The sequence below is a fragment of the Cottoperca gobio genome, chromosome 18 (assembly GCF_900634415.1).
Source record: "Cottoperca gobio chromosome 18, fCotGob3.1, whole genome shotgun sequence".
Taxonomy (NCBI): Eukaryota; Metazoa; Chordata; class Actinopteri; order Perciformes; family Bovichtidae; genus Cottoperca; species Cottoperca gobio.
Genome location: NC_041372.1, coordinates 3,607,649 through 3,634,089, shown reverse-complemented (window position 1 = coordinate 3,634,089; position 26,441 = coordinate 3,607,649). Strand labels below are relative to the sequence as shown.

The 26,441-nt window shown below is 41.5% G+C and overlaps 1 protein-coding gene across 1 annotated transcript; it reads left to right on the top strand.

Moving 5' to 3' along the window:
- The first annotated feature begins 2,888 nt into the window (after window positions 1-2,888).
- ppp1r14bb (protein phosphatase 1, regulatory (inhibitor) subunit 14Bb) lies at window positions 2,889-25,574 on the top strand. Its single transcript, XM_029455165.1, has 4 exons — window positions 2,889-3,522; window positions 22,168-22,251; window positions 22,348-22,380; window positions 22,499-25,574. The coding sequence occupies exons 1-4, from the start codon at window positions 3,322-3,324 to the stop codon at window positions 22,565-22,567; spliced, it is 387 nt and encodes a 128-aa protein (XP_029311025.1). The 5' UTR covers window positions 2,889-3,321; the 3' UTR covers window positions 22,568-25,574.
- Window positions 25,575-26,441: the final 867 nt, after the last annotated feature.

Below are 26,441 nucleotides of genomic sequence, written 5' to 3'. Positions count from 1 at the left end.
CCAGGAATCATAGACATTGATAAAAACAGTGCATGTATAGCAAATAAAATACTAAAATGACCAGCATAATAAATAAGTATAATAAATAGATATAACAACTATCAGCATGGAAATGTAAATCAGACCTGTGTTTTCAGACAGAGATGTTCATTTCATGAAACAGTATTCATAATTACACCATGTCTTAACAAAGACTTAATTATATGATAAGGCCAATTTCAATGTCACTGCCCGTTCTATTCATTATCACGAAGAATGCATTCTTATTTTATTTGTTATGATCAGCCAATCACACCTTTCTACTGTTGTCATAACTGTTAGGGGAAATTAGAAAACGTCGTAAGTCAAAACAAATTTCTTTTGCATTTCCTCAGCCAACTATTTTGCACCCTTTGTAAATACATAAATACATCGTAGAAGACCACTAAATGTGTCTCTTCCACTTATGTTCTGACTGCACACGGGAATCTCCTCACATGAAAACATGAAAGCTGATGCAGGGTGTCATAATAGCAGATCTGTTTCATGTATAGTTCTCCCACGGTGCTTAAACTCAGGGATATACAACGTAATAAGATCACTTTTATGGCTTTTAGTGAGCTTTAGGTTCTTACTGAGATTTATTTGAACTCATGACATTTTGTCACAAACACACACACACACACATCCTATGTGCTTTGTAACCTTCACTCCATGTTGCATGCAGACATTATACCGACTTCCTCTCCAGAGAGCTGCATCCGTCTGATTTTTACTCTTTATTTTGTTTGTTTTTGTGTAACAGTGACTGCATGTCTATGTGTTGTGTGACATGAACGTGTGTGTGTGTGTGGGTCTGTCTGGGTTTACTCAAGTGTAAGTTTCAGACATGCTCACTGAATAATTCAGGTTTTTTTTATGTCTTGTTGCCATGGTTGGCTGTGAAATGGCTACTTGGGCCCGTAAGACACACACACACACATGCACATACACACACACACACACACACACGCACACACACACACACACACACACACACACACACACACACACCAATATGAGCATGTTGACAGATGTGAACACCCCTATACACACATACAGAGATTATGAATCCGCTCTCTTTACCTCCCCCTTCACTTCACACTCCTATTATTATTAAAACTCTTGGTATTAACCAGCCTATCCGGGGTGCAGGTTCCCTGCTGTGACAACACAATGGACCGACTGTGAAAGAATGGGACTGGTTTCCTGTTAATGGAACACCTCCAGTGTTTGTTTTAATCTTTGTTGAAGCTCGATGAAACGTAAAAGTTAAATTCCAAAACTGATCCCCATCTAGTTCATCCAGTTGCTTTCCACTTACAGTACAGCGTGTAATCTTAGAAGAGAGAAACTACATGGAATACATACAATAATATGTATATGTACTGTGAATTACAGGCTTATCTTTTCATAAACTGTGAAATCTAAGTGTGACATTTTCTTTGTATACATTTCACACATTCCAACAGGGTTTGAAGGCTTCTGGTCAAACGGGCAATTTGTGTAAATACTGTGTGTAAAGACAAAGCGCCGCACAATGCTCTCAAAGCATCACATGTCTTTAGTGTGGTTTGCCTCTAATGAGGAACAACAATAGGGTCACCCAAAGAGTCAAAGGGTTTGTCAAAGGTTGGGCTATAAGTCTGAATAAGTCATTGTTGGTGAAAGACTTAAAGGGGAACTATGGCCATTTTCAAAATTCATACATGTCCACAAATATTAGTGTACATGAACAACTCTCAGCCAAATCAAAAACAAAACAAAAATCCAAAAACTACAGTGATAAAACTCAGATTTGTGATGTCATCAAGTATAAGGTCTGTAACTGCTGCATAGACAATGAATTAGGAAAGATGTTCTAGATGACAGAGCAGCCAGTTCTGAGTATATGGGACATATGCATGCTGTATGCATTTATGTAAATGTTGACATTTTCCTGGATTCATCCAAACTTTCTCTTTTTCAACACAACATAATTTAAAATGTTGTATTTGTACTATGTTGTTTATCCTGTACACACGACATCTATTGCACGTCTGTCCGTCCTGGGAGAGGGATCCCTCCTCAGTTGCTCTCCCTGAGGTTTCTTTAATTTCCCCCTTTAATTATGGGGTTTCTTTTAGGAAGTTTTTCCTTGTGCGATGCGAGGGTCTAAGGACAGAGGATGTGGTAACCTGTACAGTCTGTAAAGCACACTGAGATAAATGTATAATTTGTGATATTAGGCTATACAAATACATTTTATTTGATTTGACATTTACTGTTTCAGAACTGACCACACACATTATAATGAAGCTCATTTGTGTATAAAAAGATAAATAAACATCCTGTGGGTCTCCCATGCAATGTTTATGGAGCAGCTCCAGAACAGGAAGTACGTTTGAAACTTCTTCTCTAGAGAGAGAGAGAGAGAGAGAGAGAGGAGAGAGAGAGAGGAGAGAGAGAGAGAGAGAGAGGAGAGAGAGAGAGAGAGAGAGAGAGAGAGAGAGAGAGAGAGAGAGAGAGAGAGAGAGAGAGAGAGATCATGATCACAAATATTGATTGAACTTCCTTAGGCCATGGAAATAACATATTGGAATATTTAATTTAGTTGGTAATCCCCTTTAAGTCTTACAAAGCACACTTGATGTTTATATGTGTAGAGCATATTCGTCTCGTGCCAAGTTAGTTGAACTGTGTTAAAACTAGGACAGTGGGCTCGAGGGGGTCTCATGTGAAAGTTAAGGAAAGATAGGAGTGTGTGTGAGAACGTACAGAAGAAAAGGGGACTGAACTGGTTTTCAAAGTTGGGGGGGAAATGAACATTTTCTTTTTTTTCCTTTTTTTTCCCCAGTAGCTCTACGTCGGATGCGCTCGAGTCCAGTAAGAGAGCGCGCACGCACCTCTCGTGGGGGCAGAGAGAAAGAGAGAGAGCTGTGTGATTTCTCTTTGTACTGGATGAAGAGTTGAGGCCGGCTCCGCTACTGCTCACTTCTCTTTTTATATCAGCAGACATTGCATGCTGTAAATAGCCCAGTAAGCCGGTTACACTTTACGTTTCACCGTAACCGTCGCTGCGTTTTGTTTTTTGGAAGCGGCCGGCGACCACCGATGTCCCTTTGAGCGATTTTGGACAACAAAAGCATCAGGTCCAACGTTGTTTCTTCGGGGGATTCCAAGTCACACATTGACCAGTCGGGATTTTTACAGTGAGGAAAAGCGAGCAGCCGCACATCCAACAAAGCAGCTTCGCCTTCTTTCTGTCGCCCATTTCACACTTTCACACCTCGGGGGGGATTTTGTATCCCAAAGCGAGCGACCATGGCTGCTGTAACCAGCCCGGAGACGAGCCCTCAACCCCGGGTATATTTCCAGACGCCGGGCGGCACCAAGGAGGAACCGGAGATCCCCGTTCGGAAGCAGGGACGCGTAACCGTCAAATACGACCGTAAGGAGCTGCGGAAGAGACTGAACCTGGAGGAGTGGATTATCGACCAGCTAACGGACCTCTACGACTGTGAGGTAAAGACCCTAACAATAACCGGCCTCCAAACCGATCGATCGTATCGATCCGGCGGCTCCATAAGTAATAGGGCTCTACTGTAAAGCGTAATAAGTCAGTGTATCAGCCCCGGAGCCTCCGTCTGTCCTGTCCTAAAGCAAACTGTTGGTAAAGAAACATTAAAAAGGCCTTTTGTCGCTGCTTTTGGCCTAGCCTTGCGTCTTCTATAGCCTATAGTGTGTGGCCCATATGCAAATAGATGAGGTAATGAAGACGAGCAATTAGGAAAGAGTGTGAACAGGAACAAAGACCTCATCCTGTCAGACATTTCTAACAGTCATATGAAGACCTCGTGGTCCAGTCCCCCACCCACAGGTAAGCTAAATGTAGCTGATGCAGCTTTACAGTCTTACCATGAACTAGACCGTCTCTGCTCTCTCTTCTGATTGGCTGAAGCGGGTTTAAAGCACACCTGTGAATTCATTTAATTATTAATAATATCAAGTATTAATGGCTGACTGGAAATCATACTTTTGTTAAATAAGTTGCTGTTTGGTAAATGCTTTGGGTGTGAAAATAAGTAAGTTTTAATAGCAATAACTCAGGGAGGAAACATGGTAACATGTTAGGGCTGCGGGATATGAGGAAAATATAACAAACGGGTTGTTATATATCGCGATAACAATATTACTCGCCATTTATTACTCCGTTTTTCCTTTCTGCTGCTTTCAGTAAACTGCTAAAATACAACAAATTGCTTAAAAGGAAATTATTTCCAACATTATTTTATAACTTCTATAACATAAATAATATTTACATTTTAAAGTGCAGTCTACTTATACACTAAATTACCTAAAAAAATGCAATTTTGCAGTCTCTTCGCGATGTGTTTACTGACTTCACGATGCCGATTTTCTTTTTAAACGAGCAGCCCTAGTGGTCGTATCTTTGGTTGATCTCTGCAGGGACCCTTGTTGCACTCCTCCCCTCCTTTTATTGTGTATTCTAAATGCTAACTTTTAAAGTAAAAGGTGGTAGAGGGACTCTTCTTCAAGAAGTGGGTGGTGATATATGCAATGAAGTGATACGGATGAGTGATGGGGGAGTCCAGTCATGCGTCTTGTTATAATGACCTGCCTGGCTGTAGTAATGACTGAAGCTAACTTTAGAATCCCTCTGCACCATCACACACCAAACCCTCAGTGACACATGGAGCCGTGCACTTCTAATGTAACCTGGCGGCAGCTGTGGTGGAGCTGCTGCCGTCAGTAGTTGGTAAGCTCATGTCGACTCTACTGAGCTGGCATTGACCCACATTCTATTCCCAGAGTGAGGAATACGACGACTTAACAGGTACTGAACGTTTCTAGAAGGCTAACGAAGATAACATTCACACGTTAGGCCGGTCTGAGGTGGAGACTTGAGCAAAGCTTTCAGAAACTCTCAGCCCCCACCGACTCACAGACACACAGAGGGAGGGCTTGGCTGTTGCTGTATTGGGGGGGATTGTCTTGCAGACACAACAGAGACTCTTCAGGAGGTCAGGCTGTCTCCACAGTCACACCTGGAAGTCCAAAATCCAATCCCCTGACAAACCGTAACTAATTGTAACCAGATGTTATTCAAAGCCACCGTAAATGCTACTGAAGGAGGGTTGAAAACTGACACCTCCCTCATCACCCGACGTGCATTGACGGCAGTAACAGGGATACCCCGTGTCATGTGGAAAATAAAAAAAGTAGCGGAGATACTACAGAGACTCACGTGCCAGCAGAGGCGATTAAATGGCCGAGAGAGGATTTTACAATCGATGTGCTTTGATTGTCTGCCACTGATTGATTACTATAATATGGATTAAAAGCTTGCAGAGTCCAAAAAGAACGAGTTCATTTTCAGCAGAAAATCTTTACAGCACTGTGTTCGAGTGTGACCTTTTTATAATTCACCAGAAGACAATGAAGTGGTGACTGACAGCAGACAGTGTGCAAGGGTTTTCTCTGTGTCATTCATGCACCCGTCTCACATCATTTATTTTCACTGTCTATAAAATGTGAGAAAATGTCATGTTTTGTCAGTCCAAACCCAAAGATATTCACTTCAATATCATAAACAAAAGAGCACAGCTGGAAACCTTCCACATTTTAAAGGCAGAAAAACATAATTTTTCTGTGGATCCATTCGTCGTTGCAGCTCTTCTCACACCTCTCATTCATTAATCCACTCAGTCTTTGTCATGCATGCTTTAATGTAAGTCTCTGTGCAAACAGGGTCACAAAGAGTCCGTAAAGCCTTACCAGTAGGTGTCACATAGACACTTAGATGTTCCTGATTCATTATTGATAACACGTATATCAGATTAAACTCCTGTCAATAGGATATTGACTTATTTCACATATTTGGACACCTATCTCTTAGCCATCTCTCATAACGAAGCCCTATATTCCGCTTTCATCCACAGTGCTTTCATTGTCCTGACGCCGTCTCTGCCTTGGCTGTTAGACAACAAAGAGATTAATTTACAGTCGGTTCACTGATGGAGACACATTGGGCTCTTTTAGACGGGGAAATGTGGAGCACGCGCTCCCAAACAGTGAAACTGGAGAAGCCGCTCCAGCCGGTCAGGGAGCAGAGCGGGTAACCCTGCTCACTACAGATATGGAGCATGTGCTCTGGGATTGTGCTCTTTGTTTTCACCTGCCTTTCTTGCCGTGTCTGTCTTTTCTTCATTATTTCCCATCTTCTTATTTCTCTCCTGATGCATATTATTTCTGCTATTATTAAAACAGCATGGAGTTTGTTCAACAGGGAATTCATAATGAGCTATTTTGTCATTCATATAATCCTTTAAACATGCTACAAGCAGTCAGCCTGTCATTTCTGCCAGCCAGCTTGTCAGATATTCATCCAGCCACTTCCTCAGTCCATCAGTCAGAGCTGTGAGGAGCCGAGCCTTAATATGATTCCATGGCAACACGGCTTGGTTAAATGTGTGTGTCGGTGAACCATGCAGCGGCTCCATTTGGTCAAAGAAAGCTTAGTGGAACTCATTATTTTCTTTCAATGCAAGATTATATTTAAATCCATTCAGTTATTAAATCAGTAGGTGTCGTATGTAACTAAGTACATTTACTCAACTACTGTACTGAAGTACTCATTTGAGGTACTTGTACTGAGTGTTTCCATTGTTCTGCTACTTCATATTTAAAGTGTTGTACTTTTTATCTACCAGATTTAGTTACAATTCAGACTTTACGTACAAAACATGGGATGAATTCATAAAACATAACAAAGCAATATAGCACAATAGAGCAGTGGTACCCAGTGTTAGTGAAGGGTTAGTACAGTTCATCTCACAGTTGATATTACAAACCCAACATGTAAATCGTGTTAGGTTGGAAACATAAACACTGAGCTGGCAGGAAGTGTTTGGATCTTTACTGAGCACGTAACACAAGCAGGGAGTGTTTATTTAAGGATAATGTCTTTTTAAACTGTGTACACTTTCTTTGTTGTTATTGAGCCTCCACTATATTACTGGCTCCGTGTATAAGAAGGTCCTGAGTGAGTTTGAGCTCGCTCCAGGGAAAAGGAACGGGGGTGGGGGGGCGGCTTCTAGTGAAAATGAGGACATTTCACACCAGCCTTGGTTTAATTTTCACAGCAACTGTGCGGTTACATGTTAATCTGTCAGAAAAAGACAAATCATTTCTCTCACTTCCTTGTTTTCTGCTCGTAGTAGCTGATCAGTACCCGCAGAGTTAAAAGGGGGGGCGAGGGGGCGGTCCAATCCCCAAACTCCAGAGCCATACGTGGCCACACACACACACACACACGCTCACACTCACACACAGATGTGGATACGAGTGAGAACAGGCAGAGTTGGTGAGCAGGAATGCAATAAACGGGGGAAGAGAAGGAAAAGAAGTTGAGGGGATGGCAAGAGGAGAAGGAAAAAGTATCAGGAGGAGGCAGCGATGTGACGGGGGAGGAATAGTTTGTGTAACATGCGTCTCCTGCTATTGCTTTAATATAATAGTAGTGCCTTTTCTGCAGCAGCACTGAAAACAATCCTTCTGACAGCTCAATAAATAGACAGAATGACTTTTATATTAATAATCCGTACAGGATGTTTGTAAATTGATTATTCCTTCAGTATGTTGCCCCATTTCAGTCTTTTGTGGTCTCAAACAACAGAAAATGACAGAACATAACATGAATCCTGATCCTGCAACGATTAGTCAACTAATCAGTGAATCGATCAACAGGAAAGTAACATTTAAGTTATTTCTCATGCAAAAATGGCAGAAAATGCTGTTTTCAGTTTCTCAAATAAGGAGATTTCATGCCTTTTCTCTGTTTTATATCATATTAAAAGGAATATCTTTGGTTTAAAGACATCACCTTGGACTTTGAGAAACTCAAATGGACATTTTTCACTATTTTCTTACACTTTAGAGACCAATTGAATTCTGTTGTACATTCTGGTGTTGTATATGTGCAAGTCAGTCATTCAGTCTGACACAAACACACACACACACAAACACACACACAGACTGTGCAACATTTGCTTAAACCTTACACTTAAAGGCCTGAATACCAATCAGATTACCCTGTTTCACTCTGAGAGGGTGGCTACAAAGAGCGGTTGTTACACAGCGGGAGTGAAAGACTCCAGTGTGTCTTTGTAAACACCCCACATGCACACACACACACACACACACACATCGTGTTAATAGCCAACATGTGGTCCTACATGTTAAACAGTTCTCTTCCTGTGTGCTGGGGGTGAGTCAGCATGTACTGTAGCCTTACCCACTGACGGACCATGTGAGCGTTTTAGTGAATAAATCAACCAAAAGGATTGTGAGTGAGGGAGAGCCAGCATGTGTTTTGGTTAGTGTGTGAGTAAGATCGGAAGGAAGTAAAGAGCGCTAAGCGAGAGGAGGCCTGTATGAAGAAAGAGAGGGATGTAGAGAAGGAGAAGGAGGGATGTGAGTCATCCAAGGGATTGTTTACGTGAGGCACAAACGCATACAGCACATAGGAACATGGACAATATTAACAAACCACTTTCCCCCAAAAGCACAACTTACAATCTATACACACACCTGTTTATTCACACACACACACACACACACACACACACACACACACACACACACACACACACACACACACACACACACACACACACACTCACATGGGGAGTTTCACCGAGGACATTTACACAACATTTAGGCTGTGAGTCACTTTTAAAAGTGGCCGTTTTAAACACGTAAGTCAGGTTTGAGGTTAAGGTTGGCTTAATATTCAGGTGAGTTCAACTCATCTGTGGGGACAATGTCTGTTGGCCAACTTATCATCTTAGCTGACAAGAACAACAGGAAGTCAAAAGGCCTCGTGGCTCATTTATCACTTATAGTTTGACCAAATGTGTTTGCTTGAATTTCAAGAATGCATAAGTTTAACTTTATTGTCCCCGAGGGGGAAATGTGTCCTGCAGCTGTAGACGAAGAGCCTGGTGTAGAAAAACATAATAAAATACATGAATAGATCAAGTGACGACAGGAAACCTCGAGCTAATCATCGATCGGGTCTTTGTGAGCGTTTAACAGTTTGGTGGTCTGAGAAATAAAATAATCATTCAGTCTGTTAGACCTTTGGAAGTCTAAATCTCCGTCCGGATTGCAGAAGCTCAAATTCACTAACATGTTAGAAATGTGTCTCTGACTGAAGATCAGACAGTTGATCTCACTGCCCACTGTGATTATATCTGTAACTATATGTTGCAACATAATCCTGCCCCTTTTAAAAGATTACCAAAGTAATAACAGAGAGTCATGACTGACTACCATGGAGCTGGAGAAGAGTCATGACTTTAGTACAACACACCAGTTGAGCAACTCAAAGTTAACGTATAACTAAACATTCTCAATTACGTTTCGAGGGAAATGTATTTTCTCTCAGATTATGATCAAAGGTTGTTTTCAGGCAATAAACTTGGTTAGGTTTAGTAAAACATTATGGTTCGGTTTAAAATAAGTAAGTTTGTTACCTAATATATTAATAATATATCTAACAATCGGATAATCAAATGTTTTATAAGAACTAAAATGCATCTAACAGATGGACACACACTGTGTGTTTTGATGATAAATGGTGAATTTATATATATTTGGTTACAAGAAATCCTTTAAGAGGAAAGTTAACCAATGAGCCAAAGTTTCAACAACTTTAAAAACCATCTAGTTGACGTCCCTAATAAATACTGTGTGTGCATGCAGGCCTGTAGAGATAACTAAATATCTATTGTACCAGAAATTTAATTCTTAAGAATATTTAGACATGGGAATTGGAATGCGAAAAAAACGTTCAAATATATTAAATAAATAAGACATAACTACAACTAACACAAAACAAAAGATGGCGGTCGTACCCATGTATGGTATGATACAGTGATGATGTAATCATGGTGAAAGGCCTACATGCATGTGTGTGTGTCCATGTTTCTTGCATGTTTTTCTGATTCTTCGCCGTCTGTCTCTTTGTCACAATCCTCGGCACACACACTCCGTCATGCGTCAGCCGGCACACACAGTACTGACTGTCTGACACCTCCCCATCATGTCAACCCCTTCAGTATTATGTTTCAATACCAGCTAAGCCTGATGAGCTCGTCATTCCATCCCCCTGTCACTCAGGTTGGGTTGTCTGCCAAGTGTAAAAGGTTTACACAAAACCATTTTACCTTCATGATCACGAGTCAAGCGGGGAACGTTTGGAGCTCGATTACGAAACGCATCTGCTTGCAGCAAATGTAATAGCAGGCAGTAACTTGTTTAATGTCAGGAGACGCTTTACAGACTTGAAAGCCTGTTATGCATCCACGTCTTCCTGCAGGGGAGTGTAGTGTGTGTGTGTGCTGATTTAATAGGCATCCTGTAAATAGTGGAGTTGTTAAGATCTCTGCTTCCATAAAGATGAATGTGTTGTGTTAAAGTTCCCTTTGCTTCACTGCTCCTTCTGAATGAGCTACAATGTATCACACAGTGTCAGTGTCTCTTCTTCTAACCAAAGCAGTGATGCTGCTAATGATGACTTTCAGTCACCATTAATCTGTTGATTCTTTTCTCAGTCAATCGAAGTCTAGAAAATGGTCAAATTATACACATTTAATAAGCTTTATTTACAGTTGGCTTTAAACTAAAGTGCTATACTCTTACTCTGTCCTTTTAGAAATGCATTTTAAGCCTGTACATATGCTTCTGAAGGCTGTTAAGTGAAAGCTCCACCCCCCTGAGGAGGCTTTTCAAAGTGAGCCTGGGTATAATAGTGATGCTGTGTGCTACACGGGCCACTGTTATTGCCAAATGTGACTCCAGGGGGTTGTTGCTGCTCTACTGTTTTTAGATGAATATGAGGGTGATGTGTTTTTATTGGCCTCCACATTGAAACCATATTAAAACAATGAGAGAAGGCGTCGTCTCTATATGTAACAGTTGCGACTAGAGTTGGATCCGCAGCTGGCGGACATCTTTGGGAGTTGTTATCATCATCAAGTGTCTTTGTAAGGAAAGCCAACTGCCTGCAGGTTGAGTGAGGTAACACAGATCCACTCAGGAGGGTATTTCAGTCCCAGGAGCTGCATTAGAGCAGTTGAGCTGTTAACTGCAGGGAAGCATGTGCCAGTATATGGCTTTATGCACAGTCTCTGATTGTGTTGTGTGTGTGTGTGTGTGTGTGTGTGTGTGTAATGTGTTTGTGCTTTGTACACGCCAATAACAGACTGTGCAGGAGCGGTGCACAATGCCCTCCCTGGTCATACTGTATATTTAGACAAGTTGATGAATAAAGGTAAACTCGGGATGTGGTTTTTAATATTGGATAGTTGCAGCTTTCAGCATGTAGTCATCAGTGGGGGGGGGGGGGGGGGGGTGTACTTTATAATTACATTCACTCAAAACACAATTAATTTAAAACATGACTGCGTTGCTTCCCCCTCTTTGTGTAGACTCAGACGGGTCACTGTGTTCTGACACTGAGCAGCACTTTGCCAGGTCGGAGCACCGGTGCCATGTTGGCTTCATATATCCTCCATGATATCGCAACGTGGAAGTCACGTGACAGGATTCTTGTGCGGTTCTGAAAACTGCTTTGAGAAGAAATGTGTGGACAAACAATAGAGATGATACACAAATATATTATAACATATGGAATTATATTTGCAGCATGTAGTGTGATGTTGTTCATCTGTTTCAGTGGTGGATAATAGATCACATAACACGTGTGTTACATGTGGGGTCTTAACTTTGAGATCCAAAGTTTCTTTCTGCAATTTGCATTTATTCATTGAGCAGGAAGCACTGACCATATTTGGGCAAAGAGTCTGATTTACGAATCATTGATTCATCAGGAAGGGGGTCAGTGTCTGTCTCTCTCACACACACATATGTTACACATAATGGAATTAGTAATGAATGAACAGATCAAGTGTTATCATTCACTTTCTGTTCTGTATTATAAAATCTGACAAAACAAAAGTGACCAAATGTCTCTAGAATCGTCTTCCAGCCGCCGCTCGAGCCTGCAGGGGTGTGTTTCATGTTCTATAAGATTTTGGGTGGATTATCACTTTAATCCATTTACAGCTGGATTCTGTAAATGCCATAAAACAAAAACGGGTTGATCCAGCTACTCCACAAACCTCTGAGGACAGTAACTTAATTGCCAGCAGCAGCTAAAAGAAGAAGTTCATGAAACAGATGAAGGATCGTGTCGGGACAGACGTCTCACACCATGTTTTAATCTGCTGGTTAGGTTTATCAGGTTATACGTCGTATATGTGTTGAAGAAGTCAGAGGTCGTGTTGATGATTGATCTGAATCAAAGAATTATAATCTCTAATCCACAGGGATTACATCTCATTAATGAATGTGGGAGAAAAGCAATGGAAACAATTTTCTAGTGAACCCTAAACTAACTTGTAGGATTGCCAAACTCCACTAGATAAATCCTTCAATGAGTGACACATGAACGAATGAATGTTGGGCTCCTGGTTGCGTTTTGCCAAGAGTGAAATAACGATAATCTGATGTAATCCTTGTTTGTAGGCATTCTTAATTTAATCTGCACGTAATCTCGTTTCCAGTTCAATTGTGGTGGTAATGACTCTCGTGGAGGAGGAGTGGGGGTTCTTTATTGTTACTCGTTGGTTCTCATGGTAATTGGTAATTGATGGAAGAACAGGGAAATCTATTTGAAAGCTACTTTCCCCAATGTTTCCGAGATGCATGCGGACACACATCGATATCAGTGTGTGTGTGTGTGTGTGTGTGCGTGTGTGTGTGTGCATGATCTCCTCCTCAGATCTGTGCTCTGCTGCAGAACTGACAGACTTAAGAGGAGATGGAGGTGGAGGGTAAAAGTGGGCACTTGAGATGCTGCCCGGATTCTTTTTTTTTTTAGTTGGACGCATGGGGCATTATGTAATTAGAGTGGGCTGAAGAGGGTAAGTGAGGAGAGAGAGAGAGAGAGAGAGAAACGCTTTGTTTTTTATGCAAATCATTACAAACTGCATACAAATTAAAAGCAAAGGTGACATTTTAAACAGTCTTTTGGTTGTCTGACATACTCTGCATGTTATATCTACTGTATTTGCATTTATCTAACTGCATCTGTTTTTGCAAGACTTTGCTGAAATGCTGGTTAATATTGTGGGTGTTTGTACTTCCTCCAGATCACCGGTCGATAACACTGGAGGTACTCGTATGTCTTTACACTTGGGTTTTCTTTAGTGTGTGTAGGTGATGCTCTTGCCGTGGCTGGAAACGTATAATTCATCATTTCCAGTGGTTAGTGTGAGTATTTAGACTTTCATTAACTTGCCTAAATCAATACTCTTATACTTTGTGAAACAGCAGCCAATGGACAATAAGTAAACACCAACATTTTGCAGATATTTGCTTTACATGTGGCTTCACAGTTTGGTGAAAACTGGGCAGCCGTGACAATCTGTTGCCCTCATGCCGTAGTTAGTAAGCGTGACACGGCAGCTCCGGCCCTGGTGGCAGCGCTCTCTCCAGTACAAGTGTTCCCGGGCTGGTTGTGACCCTGAGGGAGCTGCCAGTGTTTCCCTCCTGCTGCGCAGACACGTCCAGTAAACACACAGAAACCACTGAACCGCTCAGTCAGACCAAACAAGCCGATGTGTGAATCATTCAACCGTACTGCGAGCTGGGGGGTCAAGGTTGGGTGACACTCTACATTTTAACTCTCAAATAGATTTGTGTGTGTGTGTGTGTGTGTGTGTGTGTGTGTGTGTGTGCGTGTGCTCTGGAAGCAGGTCAATCCATGTCCATCAGCAGTGCGAGGTTCAGTTAACCGCTCTCTTCTTTACTGAGATATCACTTGACTCTATATTATGCAGAGGTTAAGAAGTACTCACATCCTTTACTTAAGTAGAAGTAAATGGTCGAAAAATACTCTGTTACAAGTTAAAGTCTTGAATTCAAAATGTAGCATTTACTTAAAGTATCAAAAGTAAAAATACTCTGTATGCAGAAGAGCTCCAGAGTTAATTTGAGATACTTTGTCTAGTGCAGTTGTAAGAAATATATATATATATATATATATATATATATATATATATATATATATATATATATATATATATATATATATATATATATATATATATATATATATATATATATATATATATATATATATATATATATATATATATATATATATATATATATATATATATAATGCCATTGTTGCCTAATTACAGTGGAAGAACTGCCAAAACTACTATCCTTACATCCTAATTATAGCGATGAATGTTTCCTGGCATCAGATGAAGACACGTTCTCTTCTCTGAAGTCACACACGCACACACACTGGGACACGATGGCATGCCCACATCACTACCAGACTCTGCTTCCATTTACTTCACATGTCGGAGATGTTGTATCAGTGGTGTGATGGCTGCAGAGCTGCAGAGTAGAAACCTATGGAGTCTCTGGTGGGATGTTCTCAATGAGGTGTGCATCATGTTGTTTTAGAAGAACAACAACATTGAGGAGCTACATGTGTCTCTATCCGTAAGGAAATAAGACTGAGAACACATTTCAGTTTTATCTTCGAGTCTCTACTCTGGTTGTAAAAGAGGTTAGTTCAGTTTAACTGTTGTGCCTGTGGCTTTCTCTCTGTCCACATGATTCAAAACAGGACATCATATTCTTCCTGGGAGGAAGTACATTCAACTGATTAGATGCACAACAGAGATGATCAGCCACACACACATGCACACACACACAAGCAAAAATGTGCACACACACGATGTTACAAGCACACTCCAGACTGGATTAAGTACATTGCATTGTAATGATTATGGATTGTTGTGGTTTATGGTTGTGCCAATCGCCACTTAGATTAATTGTGCACACACACTCACACACACTCACACTCACACTGCATCTGTTAACTCTCACACACACGTTCTCTCTCACACACTCACTTCCCACAGATATCACTCCCACCTCCCCTCCCCCGCTATCTCCCAAGGTCACGTGCACAGACGGGAAGTAGCTGGGTGCGCTGGGGTATTTAACCCCTTCTTTGCACAAGAGAAGAACGGACCTTTTTGAAGCATCTTGTTTTCTGGGGTGACACATTTTGCAAGCTGGTTCTGGGAGGAAGGAAAAGAAGAGTTAAGAGAGGGAAGCCAACAATGGCTGTTATTGTAAGAGCTGCAGATTCCTGGTAAGCAATCGTGTGAGACAGAGGGAGATAGAAAGCAGCAGGCGCTGAAAGACACAATGCATCTCTAATCCCCACACCAGTGTTGACCCCTCTGTGACTCCCCCTCCGTCTCTCGTAAGAGCCCGAAGCAAGGTGGCTCAAACGCTATGGACCCTGTTATAGGGTGAGCTATAGGAGAGCAGCACAGAGGTGATGCCAGGCAGACAGGAAGGGCTTCAAAGGAGACATAAAGATAAGGAGGGGGGGAGGAGGAGACAGGAAGCAGGTTCAGGACCAGTATTCTGCCACTAGTTGTGTGTGTGTGTGTGTGTGGACACAATAGAGCTGCAGCTAATGATTATTTGCATTATTGTTTAATCGTTTTGACTATAAAAATGTCATAAAATATTGAAAAAGGTCCATCCAAGTTTCTCAAAGTCCGAGGTCAGTCCAAAACCCAAAGATTTCACTTTTTGCATAAAGAAATACTTTATGACTTGAATCGCAGCTCTAAAAATACATTTTGAGTTCTGGGAAGGAAGTTAAACAATGACAAGTAAATCCCAAAAGGCTTTAGTCTTTAGTTTCTATTCATTCAATCAATCTGTGTTCCTTTAATAAACAAACATGCACGTGCATACGGCGTGTGCTTATCTGTGAGTCTCTGTGAGCTGGTGTTACCTTGAAACCTTCTCTGCATCTTTAGTCAAATACAACTACATGATTCGGCATATGTATTTTCTGTGGGTTATACAAGACGTTATGCATCTTATCAGTTTATGATGTTAACATGAAGCTTTACCAGAGTGGTTCTCATCTTTTAATGATCATGAGACAAAAATGATTCAAACACAATCGGTTCAACATGAAAGATGTTCAACATGCTCTTTGGGTGAAAATCAAAGCAGAAGACATTTTACTTATGAATAATTAACCGAATCTAATTGATAGCAGCACCCTTCTTGCTCTGGTGTTAGAGATGTGCAGCTGTAACGGCCTCAGCTGAGCCTCTCAGAGTGTCTGTAACTTGTCACGGTCCCATTTTGTACCTGTGTCACTGTGCCAAGTCAACCAGCATGGGGTAATGGGTTTAATGGAGCACGCACATTAACACACACTCTATAATGCAAACACTTTGCTGCTTGGTCCGACCTCCACACAGTGAGACAGTCCTGAGAGAAGTGGAGCAGCGTGAAGTTATCCATGTAGATCACATGTCCACCTCTGCATCTGTTCTAGTCCATCACGATAATTAACAAGCAAAGAAGGAGTAAAAGCAGTCTGCTTTATTTGATCAAAACAAACACACACACACGCACACGCACACGCACGCACACAGGGAAGGTGGAGTGAGTGGCGACATTGTTCGGCGCCACGTGGCTACTTCTCCTTCCTCTTCCTCCTTCCTGCCTGCTCCAGCCATCCCTTCCCTCTGCCTGCAACATCCTTCTCCCTCTTCATCCTTCTCCCTCTTCATCCCGCATTGTGTCCAGCCAAAACATTGTCTTTGTCTTTGTAGCAAAGCAGGCGACTGGCCATCCTGAAGTCGGACTATTGTTCTCCCCGTTTGTTACTGTGCCAGTAGAAAAGCAAAAGTGGTTATTTATCGCTCCTCTCTGACTGCAACTACCGATGATCTTCATTATCGACTAAACGATAATCGTCTAGTCTATGAAACGTCAAAATACCGTCAAGAATGTGTCAAAAAAATGGCCATCGCAACTTAGTTAACAAAGAAAAGCAGGAAATCCTTTCACTTGAGAGGCTGGAATCAGAGAATATTGGAGTTCTTCAACTAATAATCTTCCACCTCTAAGTCTTAACGCGTTAATCACTTTCTTCTACGTGGTCTGTCTCTGGCCCCCTTTCACACACGCACACACTCACACTCACTCACACACTCACACACTCACACTCACACACACACTCACACACACAGTTTACACTGATCCTATCACAGCAATCAGGTATGTATGTTATCACTGGACGACATGCGGTGTAATCCTTTCAGGTGGCCTCTGACCTACTTACACATGAAGCTTCCCACACTTTAAAGCATTGACTTATGGATCCACCTTATTACACTCAATATGGACCTCTTATGTTATTTCATGTGTCTTTATGGGTTTTCAGCCTTTCTAATATGGAGGTTTCCTGCTTTTCTGGGTTTGATATAATATCAAAGTGAATATCTTTGATAGACGAGACATTTAAAGACCTCACCTTCGACTTGGAGAAACTGGGATGGACATGTTCCTCTAGTTTCTGACATTTTATCGAGCAAATGATTAATCGATTATACGAGAAAATAATAATACATCTTTAGTTGCACGTGAAATCAAGTCAGTCTAAAATAAAAGCTGTTGCCACTTGAGGCTTTCTGGAGGACTAAAGCTGACATTTTGATAAATAAATGACTCGATAAATATAATATAAAGAAAAAAATGTAATTATTTATAAATGTGCAGGTTAATTTAAAAATAAATATATAAACATAATATAAATAATTCATTTGAATACATAAGGAAATGAATAAATAGAAATGAAAACAGAAAGAAATGTAAATAATTAAATCTGGAAAATAAATTAATACAAAAATAAGTAATTTGTCAATGTTTCCATTTCTGTGCATATTTATTTACAAATTAACCTGAACATGTATTTGAAAATTGAAGCTTTTATTTCTACTTTTCTTTCTTTACTTATTTTTTCATTTATTTATTATAACCGCAGCTTTTGTCCTCCGTAGTCTCTGACCGAACTTCTCTGTAGGAACCTGACTTTCTGTCATCGCTTCCCTTTTCAGAGCTATTTACAGTATTCATGATTATAGGCCTTTTCTGCTGTAATACGAGGGCGCTGACCTGTGTGTGTGTGTGTGTGTGTGTGTGTGTGTGTGTGTGAGACTTATGTTGTTGCTGTGAGGAAGCTGGATCTTGCTTTTGATCTGTCCAAGCCTGCAGCCGCTATACACAGCCGTCCCCTGTGAGAGAGTAGGAGTAGTACTATGACCTACACATGCACAGGAATACGCTCTCATACTGTCACATCTCATTCTGCTCTGTTCTGCAGGCAGCCTCCAGACAGACCGTCTGTCTGCCTGTCTGCTCTCCGCCTCATTGTGGTGGTGTGTGAATCATATTTGCTTGTCGTCTGTAAGAGTATAATTAAATTCAAAGACCACAACAAACTAGATCTATATGGCAGTTTAAAGAAGCAGTTTGTTTCTCAGGCTGCTGGTTCACACTGAAGAAGTTCTTAATGTACATGCAACATCAACAGAACAGTACTTAGTGACACCACATGAAACTGATCCCTGCAGGGAAATGTAGTCATTGTGATTTACAGCAAAGAAGAATACACACAATCGTAGTCACACATCCTGAACAGCTGAGTCTAGAGTTAGTACGGATGAGCCAGGCAGCGTAGGTTACCACGTGTAAAGTGAGTCCGCTGTGTGGTACCAGAAACCAGCGGCTGGCTAACCCCCAAATGATCATTTTCTTGACAGTTACTCAACTTGAAATCTTGACGAAAACGTAGTTCTTCTCACATGCCACCACGGTGAAGAAGAAGGTTTCAGTGACATGTATGTGTTTGTGAATTAGTGAGCAGACGACTGGATCACACTGCGCGAGTTGTGTGAGAACACATGTTTTGATATAGTTCTGCTGTTCTTAGAAGCGTCTCCCAGTCGCTTCAAATCATCGAGACTTGTCTCCGCTTTTTGATTCTTCGCTCACCGTGTGAGGAAAACGACGTTTCTTTAAGAATTTGAGGAAACACTGAGAGAGTCAAAGATAAACAAATGATGGTTTTGGGTGAGTCGGCGCATTCTTACTCTATTACTTGCACATGTATCATCATGACTTTCACAGGGACTTCTTGAATGTATCAAACATCCTGATGTTTTGTGGAAGTCCTGGAAAGATTAGGGTGAATCAGATGTGCCTCTTTAAACCGCTCGGCTGCTCTGTTTACGAGCCTGCAGCGTGTGTGCCAATATATTGTAGGCACCTTTTCAGATCACATCTGCAGCCGACAGTAAACCCCCTCCAGACTCCAGAGTGGTTCAGTAAGTCAGTCTGCACGATTGTTTTGGAAATCCTCCCTCGTGATTCCCCGCTTTCTTTGTGTCTCCTCTCTGAAGCCTGTCTTCCGGGCCTTTTTCACCATCCCTCCCTCCCTCCCTCCCTCGTTCTCCTCCCTCTCTGGGTTTACTCCGCTCAGCTGCTGCCTCTTCTCGATATGCTTCTTGACCTCTTACCTTCCTTCCTCTTGGCGTTCCCTTCCCCCCTGGCACATTTTACAGTCTGTCTCCCAAATCATTTGCAACTAAGCTGAATTAAATATGAGCCGATGTGTCTCCTTTTCAGGAGCCGCAATTAGTGAATTACATTTACCTTGTCAAGTTAATATAAGAGATGGATAGGTATAAAGTAAAAACACTATCTCTTGTATCTCACCCACACAACTGAAGTTACAGTACATAACTGAGTTTCTGTATTTGTCTCCTTTGTCTTCTCGCCTTCCTCACTTTACTGCACATGGAGCCCACATGTTGTGCAGATCAGTCTGTGTCAGACTTCACAGCCTGTGTGTGTGTGTGTGTGTGTGTGTGTGTGTGTGTGTGTGTGTGTGTGTGTAAGAGAGAGAGAGAGTGTGTGTGAGAGAGAATAACAGACAGCGTCAGTATGTCTGCAGTGTAAGCATGTGTGCACTTTTGTGTCTTTTACAGCCTACATTCTGTAAGAATACCAGTTTATGTGTGTGTGTGTGTGCGTCAGTATTTTTTGCACACTTTTGCTGCTCGCTGCATGTCTGTCAACTTGTGTGTCCGTGTTTTACTCTGCTGACAGTAAGTCTGTCTGTCACCTCCAGCCTCTATCTCACACTCACAGGCTGTCCTGCTCCAAACTAAATCCGCATACCCCGTCTTTACACACACACACACACACACACACACACACACACACACACACACACATCACACGGTAATGCTCATTTTTATAATTCTTTAATCCATGTGTGTGATGTGGAGAACTTGTCACTTAAAAAAAAAGTAGCATTCGGTTAATGTGACACTCGAATGTGCGCACACAGCATGCTGCGCCTGTCTGTCTGCACGTTTGAGAGAGAGAGAGTGTGTGTGTGTGTGTGTGTGTGTGTGAGATGGAGTAGGGGGCAGTTGGGCAGGTGCAGAGACAGCTGGTGTGGGCAACTCTAACCAAGGGGGAGGACGAGCGCGAGGGAGAGATTCCTAGAGAATGACATGAATATAGGGGAGCAATTGAGCAGCAAAAGAGGGGGAAACGAGTGTTTGTGCGAGAGTGTGTGTGTGTGTGTTGCCAGTGGTGAACCGCTTTGATAGCACACACTGAGCTAGTGTGCTTGAGTGAGACAGATGGAGAAAGAGAGGGAGACTATTAAAGCACTTAATCAGGGAAAAAGGAATTGATTGGCCTAAGGGAGGAGGCGTGGCGGCGAGGAAGAGGAAGAAGGAGACAAAGAAGAACTTACAGTGAACTCAGTTTTCACTTTGACTTATTTAATGAGCCAAACATCTCTACGCTAGAGGCAAGGATGCTCTTAACCTTCATCAGAGGTCAGCTTATCAGTCTCAGGCGATAATTGCTTTGCTGAAATTAAAAGTGCATTAGTGTTCATTTATCGCAGATATTTGTGTTTGAAAGTGAATTAAAGGATGAAGTTATTCTCTAACGTCTCTAACAGTCATAAACATCTACGCCGATCCTTTTGAGATTCACAGCAGCGTGTTTTCACTTTAGCCAACAACAGCGTGACAGTCAGCAGTTTACAGACGAGCTTTCAATAAAGCAATTGTTCCACATTTTGAGAATTACACTTATTTGATTTCTTGCCCAGAGTTATATGAGAAGATCAATACCACTCAGTATCTGTACACTAAATATGAAGCTTCATCCAGCAGCCGCTTAGCTTAGCTTAGCATAAAGACTGGAAGTAAGTGGAAACCACTAGCCTGGTGCTGTGTGAGGCAACAAGCTGCAGCACCAGAGGTTAATCAAGCAGCTCGTTATATCTCATATGTTTTAAGTGTAATTGTGTATTGCCAACACTGGTTGTTATGAAAAATGTTTTCACAAACTTTGTGCATAAAGACAAATACGTTTTGCATTTTGGATCCTTGAAAAATATCATTTGGAAAATATTTCTCGAGTTTCTTTGTCTCTTTCCTCTCATGTACGACATGTGAGGTAATAGGACGTCGCCCTCTAGTGTTCAGAGATGGACATTCATCCGTCCCTGCATCACGTCGCACGGGGACAGAAATGCCTGCGCCGGGCTATTTGCAGACAACCACAGAACATAAACACAGGCGCAGAAATCCTCCTCATTCTTTCTATTCTTAGTCCACGTGTCCATAAAGAGAAGTCGACTCGGACATCCTTCACATTCTCTTCAGCCGTGTTCACTTCTTTCTAACCCTCTGAACCCGAGGCAGTTTCAGGACGGTCACATTTTACTCACCGTGACCTCGTTTCTCACTGCGATATATATATATATATATATATATATATATATATATATATATATATATATATATATATATATATATATATATATATATATATATATATATATATATATATATATATATATATATATATATATATATATATATAAAAGTCCTGCACCTTTTATGTAACAGCACAATCATAACTAGAAGTATGGAGAACTGCTAAACATATTAAACCATTGATATTTCTGTGACGTGTTGATCTTCCCCACAGAATCTAACGTTTGTTACAGGATGGGTTTAACGAGCGCAGTTCATCTTTGGATGAAATGTGACATAAAATACCATCATTGAAATGTTAGCATTTTAAGTTAATACTTCAGAGGTTAATGAGCTCTATTCTCTTCTTCTCTTGTTTTAGGAGGAGGCCATTCCGGAGCTGGAGATAGATGTGGACGAGCTGCTGGATATGCCCAGCGATGTTGAACGGGGAGCCAGGGTCAAGGTAGGAGACTAAATACACGCCGGTGTCAAAGCACGCAGCAACACGCACATGTGAAAGATAAGATGTATATTCAAACTGTCTATTATTGTTTTTCAGGACTTACTGGTTGAGTGTTTTAAGCCTACTGAGGTATGATTTTTATCTCCATTCCTCCCTCCCCCCCACCCCCGACACTTCACCCTCTATGCACTGTGGATCGTGTTTCTGAATCCCCCTCATGCGTTTTGTCCCTCCTGTCTCCTCGTAGGACTTCGTCTCAGAGCTGCTCGACAAGATCCGAGGGATGCAGAAGCTCTCCACGCCTCAGAAGAAATGATGCGGCCCTCCTCCTCCCCCACATCCTCCCCTCCACCCTCACCTCTCGTCTTCCTCCCGCTTTTATATTTTGATGTCGTTTTTCTTCCATTGAGGATCTTCATGAAATACTTTAACTGAAGCTTGTTTCCTCTTTGCGTTACACCCTCCCCTTTGTGTTACTCTCTTCCTTGTCTGGATCCAGCCCCATGAATCGCTTTTATTTAGAATTCTTTGTGACTTTCCCTTGTAGAAAATACAAGTTGGACTTCCTTCCACCAGTAATGTAAAGAATGCATAATAACAAGTGAGTCAACGGGTTTGATCCAGGCACTTTCCTTCTCTTTTTCACTCCTGCTCCTCCATCTCCCTTTTGTTTTGGCTGTACTGCTCTTCCTCGCCCAGCTCTTCTTCCTCCCACCCGCCCTCACACCACCCTCCATCTGTCTGTCTGAGGAAGAAGAGAAGAGAAGAGGAGCGGAGACGAGATGAGTCCCATAATTACTGAGAGTGGAGTGGCTGAGAGTGGGAAGAGGAACAAGGGAAAGAGTCTGCAACAGCCAAGAAAAGAGAGGAAGGGTGAACGGCGAAGGCGGAAACAGCCAATCAGCTTGAAGCAGGGCCTAATTATTGCTTACGTCTCAAATGAGATTCCTTATTTTATTCTTATTTGTAAGGGGGTTAAACTTAAATGTCCCAGCTCGTAACCATGATTCTGTTTTATACTTTCAGTTCGAGGGCTTGGGGATATTCACTTGACCTTGTTGGCGAGGTCAGTACAGTCTTCTCAGATGATTCCTCCCGTAGTCAGGCGTTTGCTACAGTGGTGCATTTAAAGACCGTCTTTCCTTGTGTGTGGATCTGTTGGAAAATCTGCACTATGTCATTTTGGGAAGAAAATCTGAAACCTCTGGCCACGAGGAATAATGTGTGGTATCTTTAGTCCAACAAAGAGGGAATCTGATTCTGGAAATACTGGTTGAACCTTTAAAAAAAAAGTCACTGGTTGGCTGTGGTGGTCATACGGTTCAACCAATTATAGACTAAACATCTTCTGAGGCTAGAGTAGAAGTAGGTTCTCTTTAGGTTGGGTGTGCTTCAATAGAACTCAAATTCTTGGGGGAAAAAAGTGTTTTTCTTTCCTCAGATGCGTAGTGCAGTTGTAAGAGGCTCTGTAGAAGCTGTCCAGCCTGCACACGCATACATATGTACGTCTGTGTTGCTAAATGCTACATGTTGCTACATAATGTACAGCAACATTCATAATAGGAGTGTTTTTCTGGCCTGTATATTCTGCTGTTCTGTACAACAAATTAGATTTTTGAATAGGACTGGTTCCTGGTTTGTTTTTCTGGATGCATTTTGTCACACACACACACACACACACACACACACACACACACACACACACACACACACACACACACACACTGACAGTCCGACAGGGGGACCCAGAACAAAGCTGCCTTGTTTTTTTTGTTTCATCCCCTCTTTGTCTCTTCTCTGCTTTCATCTTAAAAGTTATTCAGTCCACTACATTGTTTTGTGAATGGCGGGCGTCAGCTCAGAGCAGCCACACACACGTGGAGGCTCTGAAAACGTCTTTGGAGCTCCACGCTGGTGTCGAGGCTTTGTACTGTCCTCTGCACGCCAGTAGAGCCACCAATGAGTCGTCTGAATGGGAGGGATGGAGGCCGCTGTTTTACATTGAAGCCGTCTAAATGCATTCACCCTTCCTTTTCTTCCCTCGCTCACACACGCCACCCTTGGGGCGTAGAAAACGGAAACATATTAGCAAACACAGCTGCCACTCGCACAGATGTGCACGCATACACACCAGGTGCTGAGGGAGAAAAGGAGAGAGAGAGAGAGAGAGAGAGAGAGAGACAGGTCGGTAGCTGTCACAAGACCTGTGTGTTCCCCAGCTGCAGCTGCCAATCATCTCCCAGTATAAGCCATCTGTTTCTCAACCTGAGCCAATCAGATCAGAGACCGAAGCCTGTCGGCCAATCGGAGAAGCATTTGCTGCGATTCCTGTGACCAATTGCTAACACCTGCAGAGACAGCAGACCTTCACTGTCTGTGTCTTTCTCTCTCAGCGCCAACACACACACATACAAACACACACACACACACACAGGCCCATTTTCATGGGAGTCATTACTCCCTGGTGTCGCCCCTCCCCTCCTCCTCCCACCCGTATTCATCCTTTTGTCCACCCTCCCTCTTTCCTTTCTTCCGTTTTCTTTCCTTTTTAAAAAAAAAAAACAGATGTTGCCTTAGGTATTATTTATGTTACACAAACCAAATAAACGGGAGACATTCATTTTTAAAAAGGTAACTGCTAATGTGTGTTACTGAGCAGAACTGCGGCACGTGGAGCATCTCGCATCTTCTGTCGCTCCTTTTCTTTTTATTGAAAAAACAAAATGAGATTCTGTTTTTGTTTTTTTATTAGAAGTGAGTGTTTAATACTTAGGCCTTGATACAGTGATTTTGTTTAGATGAAACAATGTTCCTTACATTTACCATTTGAATACTGCTCTGTTTTTATTGTGATCATGACACTTCTTGATGCCATGCCTGGGATTAACATAGTCGAACAGAAATCCATTCAAATACACTTTGGTGCGATTGCTTTTGCCTTCCTGGTGGGGTTTCCAAATCAAGCACGGTCTGCCTTTACTCTGGAGACATCGGATTGTACCAGGCGCTCAATCAGTAGGTGAATTTGAGTGGATTTTCATTTCTAAATCCAGGTTTGGATTTTAACCTTCTTAGACTGTTATTGAGAAGTCTGGTTTTTTTACTGTTGGGGAAAATTGCAAAAAAAAAAAAAAAAAAAGGATCTACACCGATTATCATCATTGAGGCTAAATATAAGAGCTAAACCATGCAGATGGAAGGAGTTTTTTGGACAATGATTAGATCAAACCAACAAACAAATGTAGCAATATCAACAACAGGTCTTGTTTTTGCCCAATTTTGTTACACTTTTATGCAACTTTAATAAAAACATGTAAAATGGATATATTCTTTGTCTTTATTGAGTCAGTTCTCTGCTTCAGAAGACCAGTGCCTTTATAGATGATTATACAACAGTATATTAGCTTATGTTTAGTTCAACATAGATATTCATTAGTGTGTGATTTATTCACTTTTTTATGATTCTTTTCTTTTAACCTTTTTCATGGAAGAGATTTTGATTTAGCAGGTCAACAGATGTAATAATAACATGAACATCTGTTCCATTAAGTGTCCCTGTACGTCAGTGACCAGCATACTCAACATGAGGAATACACCTGTAGTTTTCCTGCAATGACATGCCAAAATGTCTGCCATGAAAAAGGTCTATTGTCCAAATGATATGAATCCCATCATTATCATTTGCATGGATCACATTTTCCATTACTGCGGTGCCATCTAGTGGATAATTGCAGTATGCATTTATACTCGAGGCCTTGTGCGAAGCAAGAGCTGTGAATGATATTGTGTTCTAATTGCAGGGTGGTTAATGAAAGCCTTAGTGAGGAGGATGTTTAACAGCAGCAGCAGCATGATGGCTGGTGCTCATTGTGCTTATGGCTCTTCTCACAAGGAGTTCAGGAACAAAGTTGGATCCTTGTGTTGTTTGACTTAAAATGTATCAACACTTCACACATTAATTACACCTCCTGCATAACTATAGAAAGATCAGAAAAACTGTTTTCAGTCACAGCAGTTGGTGCAATATAAAATAAATAAAACCCATAACAATATACATTTGTATAAACATTTTAAAACCTTTTCCCTTTTAAAAAAAAAGGTTTTTGTTTTGATCTTACTGTTTTGTAGTAAAAACAGATATAAATCATTCTTAAAATGAATAAACCAACACTAGTTGTTGGCTAATGTCT

Coding starts and splice junctions, on each gene's coding strand:
- ppp1r14bb (XM_029455165.1), top strand. CDS start 3,322: ATGGCTGCTGTAACCAGCCCGGAGACGAGCCCTCAACCCCGGGTATAT. Junction 22,252..22,347: donor AACGGGGAGCCAGGGTCAAG/GTAGGAGACTAA, acceptor ATTGTTTTTCAG/GACTTACTGGTTGAGTGTTT. Junction 22,381..22,498: donor AGTGTTTTAAGCCTACTGAG/GTATGATTTTTA, acceptor GTCTCCTCGTAG/GACTTCGTCTCAGAGCTGCT.